Raw genomic sequence first — 6,576 nt, forward strand, 5'->3', positions numbered from 1 at the left:
GAGTTGAAATTCCAATTTCTGTTTCATCCCTGTACGATATCCCAAGAGTGCAATTGCTTCACAAGCTGTCATTCCCAACACAGGGATGCTAAATGGACCTAAAGAGCTCTTTGAAATCTCAGTATAAATTATCCTTCTGGAGCCGAACCAATGCACATTTTCTGCCTTCACATGCTGACACGCTGTGCACATTTACCCTGACTCACACTCTGGCTTTAATGGCACTTTGACAATAAGTAATCTTGGCTACAAGCTGCATGCGGACAATGACTTGTTCTCCCCATTTCTGTTTCACCCTCATAAACAGTTTTGTGAAATACCCTCAGCTTCACGATCGCTTCAGGCCAGATGGGGATTTGGACCGGGTGGGGTGGAGAGGGGTCCACCTCACCTCGCCTTGGTGTGGCCATTCCAGCAGTCCTCCTCGACTGACGGACCGGCTGTCACTCGCTCATCCTTGCAGATTGTGTAGGGCAATGTTGACCAGAACTTTTTAGAGATCTTTAGCTTTTCCTTAATGTCTGTTACCTGATTAAGAGACAATGAGAGGGAAAACAGATTAAAAACATAAGCCACACTAATTATAATGTTAAACAATACATTGTTTAAATTTGTAATGGTGATGATGGTGAAGGTTAAAAAAGCTAAATGTGCTAAAACTTAATTTCCTGTGTTTAAAAACAAGACACTCAGCATTTGAGTTCAGAACATACAAACAATCAAAGTCACCTTTTTCCACAGGCAAGACATTAATAAAAGCATGTTGCATCTTGCTCTTCCTGGTCTCCATTTGTCTAAGGTTTTCTAAATATACACCTTTTTAAGAATTAATATGCCTCACAGTCTGCTGAATATGAATTCAGTTAAACAGTGTACATCAGATAAACCCACCAGCTTGGTCATGTCTTAGAAAAATATTATATAGACAGCTACATGTGCAGGTTCTAAAAAATGGTTCAGTGCTGAGCTGATGTTGAACTGATTTAAGATACACCGGCTGAATACATTACAGTACATTTGGATCTCAGTTATAGTGAGAAGTCATGCAGAGACTATATTCATCTTTGCTATTATGTGTAGATAAATATATGTAGCTGAATACAGAATCCGCATGCAAGAAATGTTGGGACAGTATCGAAACAGTTTCTTTACCTTATAAATTCCTTGAACAAATAATTTAATTTGGCATGATTCAGGCAGCAAGCAGGAACAAACTGAATTTCCAGCATCGACTTAATAAATAAATGCTCTGACTAAAATTTTATCAGTTCTTGTTTTGTGTATGGTATACTGGAGTGGGAAAATCTACAAGAATAGATAGAAGAAACAACAAAGGACAGACTACAAAGGATGAATGCTGCCACTGTTGTTCTTATGGAAACAGATGCATTTCACATTAAGTTGTAATAGGATTTAGGGGAGCTTGTTGAATAGCTTTTAAAGGAAATCGCTAAGCTTTGTTCTTTAAAAAACCAAGAAATAAAAGCTCTCCATTCTTCCATTCAGTTTTGAGATTGTCTTTTAGGTTGTTGAGGTACAATATTGTACTTGGCTATTTATCTCTTTTATCTTTTTTTCTCAGGACATGATAGCTGTCCTCGCAAATGGCCCATGCTGCTTTGCCATGCTTAAACCCTGTGGAATGTCACTTTATAAGCCAGGAGATAGAAACAGCTGAGGATGTTATTTCAGAAGCACTGTTTGAATTTTCATCCACAAGAAATAAGTAGGACAGTATTTTTCTGTATGAGTTGTTGACAGTGTTTCTCGCCGTGATAGACACCTTATAAATCTCCTCCACATGCTTTGCCAAGCTCTAGTTGCTTTGTTTTCACATGAGATACTAGTGGCATTTGCAAGCCTTTAAAGTCTCAATAGGGGAGCCCTGTCAAGCCAAAAAATAAATTCCAGTTTACAGGCTGTGAACAAGGCTTTGACAGAAGTGGAGATGGTCTCAGGATGCCTGCCCTTTCTGATGTCTTTGGTGCATGGGACCAGGGTTTTTGGGGAGACAGCAGTCCCTCCTCTTCCCCTTCTGCTCATGCTGAGGGTAAAAACCCCTAGGTCTCTACTGGGACAGCTAACCAGCACAAGCAACTCAGTTAAACTGCCATGGTTCATGGCAGTTCATGGTGTGTAAATTCCTGCTAGGACACAGTGAGGATAGAGAAATCCTATAGAAAGTTTAAGGAAGAGAGTTCATAGGGTGAAGGATCCAGTCATATAATCAAAAATTTATAGGGGAAAGTCAAAGGGATAGATTTTCTTATTATTGCTTGTGCCTGCATAACTACTTACACAAGCAATCTGATTGATATTGGTGGTGAGTAATTAGCTTTCAGAGCAGTAATTTCATTGCTTGCTGGAAGTTATGTACAGCTATTCAAAACTCAGATGTTTAGAGTCACATTCAGATTTTGCCCATATTCAAATTAGAGCTGGTGCTCTAGGACTTGGGGACTTCTGTTTTGAACCACAAGTGATTCAACACCTGTTGGAAAGTGATTTTCCCCCTGACCATTCTAAGGGCTGTAATTTGGCATAGAAGCCTTTCATTTTCACAGAAGCCAGCAAAAGAATGGAGAGAGGTTCTCACAGCTCACACATTGCACATGCTCTCCAGATACTCCCCGAAAATCAAAATGAGGACTCCCATTCCCCAGTCACTCCTGAAGATATTAAATGGGGTATGCATACTCTATATAAGATAACAAATCATTAAATTTCCTAACAGATTTTTAAAAAATTGGGGTAAGGGAGTACACCTGATAAAGTAAGATGGTCTTACTTTACTCAGGATTGTTGGTAAATGACAAGTAATTAAATCTCAGCGGCATCCTTCTGAGGTGTTATTCCCAGTTTAGAGCCTGGGGGGAAGAAGACACTTGCATGACTCACAAAAGGCAGCAACAGCAAAAATGACTACAACTTAGGGAAAGGTTACCATTTACAGCCTCTCTAGATGCCTTTGATTCAGGTGCCTTTTAACATTTTTTTACCTCCTTCAGATATTTCCCTTCACAGCTATCTCCCACCTCCCACCTCCCTGATGCATTATTTCACTTTGGAACTTTACACAACTTGTGTGGACTCAGTCTCTGAAGTCTTGCCCTTTCCTGCTGTCTGACCAGACCTCTGTTAATCCTTACTTTTTAGGAGTGGAGTTTGCACATCATTTTAACTGGTTCCTTGAACCTCATCCTGAAACCTTCTGGAAGTGCAGTGTGGTGTCTGATGGCTTTGCTAAAGGAATTCTGAACACTGATTGATTCACCTCGTGGCCTGATGGCCACTTCTGCGAGATCAGTGTTTGGGTTGGCAATGACTTTGGAGTACTTTTAATGTAACTTCAAATGCAGAATAGAATTAGGAGGTGTAATGCCTGCCATGACATGTTAAACTTTTGCCTGTGGGTTTCAGAGGCTTCAATTCTGGGATCTTGTCAAGCATGACCACAGAAATTCTCTTATTAGTCCCCGTGGTTACACATGTTCCTCTGTACATTGTTTTGATCGCCACCCGCATTTAAAAAATATATAACAGGTGTACAGACCCTTGAAAATGAGATAAAACCCACTAAGGACTCAGTTAACATTGCTTGCTTGTGATTTATGATGTCAGACTACTGTATTCCCCAGTGACCTGTGGCCTTGTAAATGATTCCTTGGTATTTCCTATTCTTTGAATTAAAGATTAACTTTCAAGCTTGGTTAGGCTTCTGTGGAAACATTTAAATATGAGACATATGCAGTTTTGATATTTTACATATTTCTTTTCCACTTGCTCTAGCAGAGATTTATAGGGATTATGACAGCTGGATATCTTTGGCTGTAGCTAGCCTGATTTTCCCTAGTTATCTTCCTGACATAGCCCTGATATTATATTGAAATATCCTTTTTACAGCTACTTTGAAGGTGTGAAACTTGTTCTGAATCACAAAACTTTCTCATAGGAAAAAAGACATAGCAAGAACCATGCAAAGAGTTAAATTTTTAATTTATTGGGGGATATATCAAAATGGATATTAAAATAGCCTTGCCTTGATCTATAATTGCTAACAGAAGAAAGGCATTACTGTGTAAGTAAGAAAAGTTAAATATTTGCATCATTTGCAAAGAGAAACTCCTATCCAGAGTTACAGGAATGGTATAGCTACACATCCTACATTGAGAAATACAGTTTATTTCTTATTTCTGCCACTGACTTCTTATGTGACCAAGTCAGTCACAAATGTCATGCAATTCCCCAGCAGAACTTGGAATGGCACCCATGAGCTCAGTTCCAGGCCTACCAGCATGGGCTCAGACATAAAGTAAATAAAACTGACCCACGTTTCTGTCTTCTTTATTCACCTTTCACTCCAAAGTCATGAAGCAGGTTAAAAGCAAGCCTGTCACTTTAGTAGGAATTAGACCTTAGCATTCCTTGCTTTATTTCAGGACATTTGGATAAACTGAGAACTCAGAGTAAGTGTTGAATACACCATGTAAAAATAAAAGTGTGCAGAATGCCAGTTTTACAAGGCATGAAAGACTGCAGAAGGAGCCTTGCTTGTGGAGCAGGCAGACAATTGCCAACAGAATCACTTTGGTTTAATTTCTGATGGAAGAATGCTTCTTTGGCAGAGTGATAAAGTGTGCTCAGAAGCAATTGGGGGCAAAAAGCAAGTTTTAAATGTGGGTGTGCTAAAATAATTTTTAAAATGTAAATTCCATTTTTTTTCTTTTTGTCCTGCTCTGCCAAGTTCTTCTCTGTCAAGACCATCGCATACTCCTTCCAGATTTATCATCCCCACCCTTATAATTCCTACTATCAAAGGTAAAGGACTATCAGAAGATGCTAAAATCATGTTCAAAGATGGTGAAATGCATGCCAACCTGATGTAGGTTAAAGGCAATAAATGAAATCAAATAATATGGAATCTTTATGTTAAGAAGAAATGGTTCCCATTAACCTCCCTTTCTTCTTCCTGATGTTTTTGAATTGCATTTTTTTTCTTGTTTATTCTGCAATTTGGGAAGATTTTCCTTGTGAAGTTCAAGCAGACTATTCAGTTTGCCTTTCTGTCAACACCTTCTCCTTGTGGATGCTCAAAGACATCTTGCTGTAAAGTCCATTGAGAATTAAGCCTTTATGACCTGGAAAAATGTACAAATGTTTCTGGTTCACTGGAAGTTGCTTCTCTGCAGTACCAGGGTGTCACCCCAGATATAGTACTGTGGGTTAGTATGTGGCAGCATAGATGCACAGATGGAAGATGTTTCAAGTGGCTGCTTGTGATGGGGTGCTGTAATTTCAGGGACTTCAGGCTGTGTGTGTAAAGTGTATCCTATCCTATCAGTGTATTACACTGAGAGAACAGCTAGAGACAGTGAGGAGAAAGAGGTCTGGCATTTTGTCTTGGAGAATAGACATGAAAGCAGCCATCACAGGCCATGTTTGTGTCTGTGTAGTTTCTTTAGTCACATACTCCTTTGCCCTTTAATTCACAAGCAACATTTAACTAATGCTGCTTCTTCATGCTACATTATTTCCCAGTGAAAAGCCAGACATGTTTTTTGTTTCCCTGCTGCTTGCTTTCCCCTAGAAGCGTCTAAGACACGCAGCCATGCACTCAACACCCTTGCAGTCTTTATTAAAAATAATATAGACCTTGTATAATGGTGGGCAGCTGGATAATGGATTTATGGATATGGTGCTTGAGCAACTGAGCTGCATGTGGAATTGTGAGAGACATGCCCTTCATCATGGGCATGGCCAGGTAGGAAGAACAAACAGTTCACCACCATCTGATTTGTGTTCTGCCCTACTAGCAGAAAGCTGCGCCAGGCTTTCATCCATCGATTTATGTCCATTAGGGATTTAATCTGAAAGCATTCTAGGACTAACAGCCAACAATTTATTTAAAAGGACTAGGTTAGCAAGCACATATTATATACTGTTCCTAACTAACTTGTTATGTTTATGTGTCTGCTACGTGTGTGTCACAGTCAGGGCAAGAATCATATGTCACAAGCAGCTTAGTATAGCACGGCTGGGTATTTTAACTGACATACAGTTTTCCTTGTAAAAGGGGCTTAATGAAAAGCAGCTAATTTGGGCCCTGAAGTTTTAGGGGCTGTCCCTCAAGAAAGATGTGTCTCCTGTATGTCCTTTGTTACATCTGCCATCTTCATATAGATATCTCAGAGGCACTAGGCATTTATCTATAAGCAACTGAATCGGGCTCGCTCTATCTCACACAGCTAGAGGATCTCTCTCAGAGGTTTTTTTAAAGGCACCTTCATTTCTCCACTGATTTGATGTAGGGCGCTGAGGCACACATTTTTGTTTAGAATGGCTCATTAGGTGCCCAAAATTTTCATGCACACTAGGCACCTCAGTGAGGGTGACTTGCTTCGCTTATAAAACAAGTGAGGCAGAACTTTATTTGCTCTCTGTGGAATTTTTTTTTCATACATTATACATTTTCGTATTTTCTCACAAAATAAACTTAAATGCCAAGCAGTTGCCAAACCACCACACACTTGAAGGTGGATTATTCTCAGCCTTTTAAAAAGTGAAGCGTGTGCCCCA

General features: G+C 39.6%; 1 protein-coding gene across 1 annotated transcript in view; it reads right to left on the reverse strand.

Annotated features, from left to right (window-relative positions):
• Nucleotides 1-6,576, reverse strand: part of GPC6 (glypican 6) — a 527,821-nt gene that overhangs the window by 14,621 nt on the left and 506,624 nt on the right. Inside the window, exon 7 of the mRNA XM_017732639.1 lies at nucleotides 392-528. Within this exon, the coding sequence (XP_017588128.1) occupies nucleotides 392-528 (137 nt within the window). The remainder of the gene's footprint in view (nucleotides 1-391; nucleotides 529-6,576) is intronic.

The sequence above is a fragment of the Corvus brachyrhynchos genome, unplaced genomic scaffold (genome assembly GCF_000691975.1).
Source record: "Corvus brachyrhynchos isolate BGI_N302 unplaced genomic scaffold, ASM69197v1 scaffold12, whole genome shotgun sequence".
NCBI lineage: Eukaryota > Metazoa > Chordata > Aves > Passeriformes > Corvidae > Corvus > Corvus brachyrhynchos.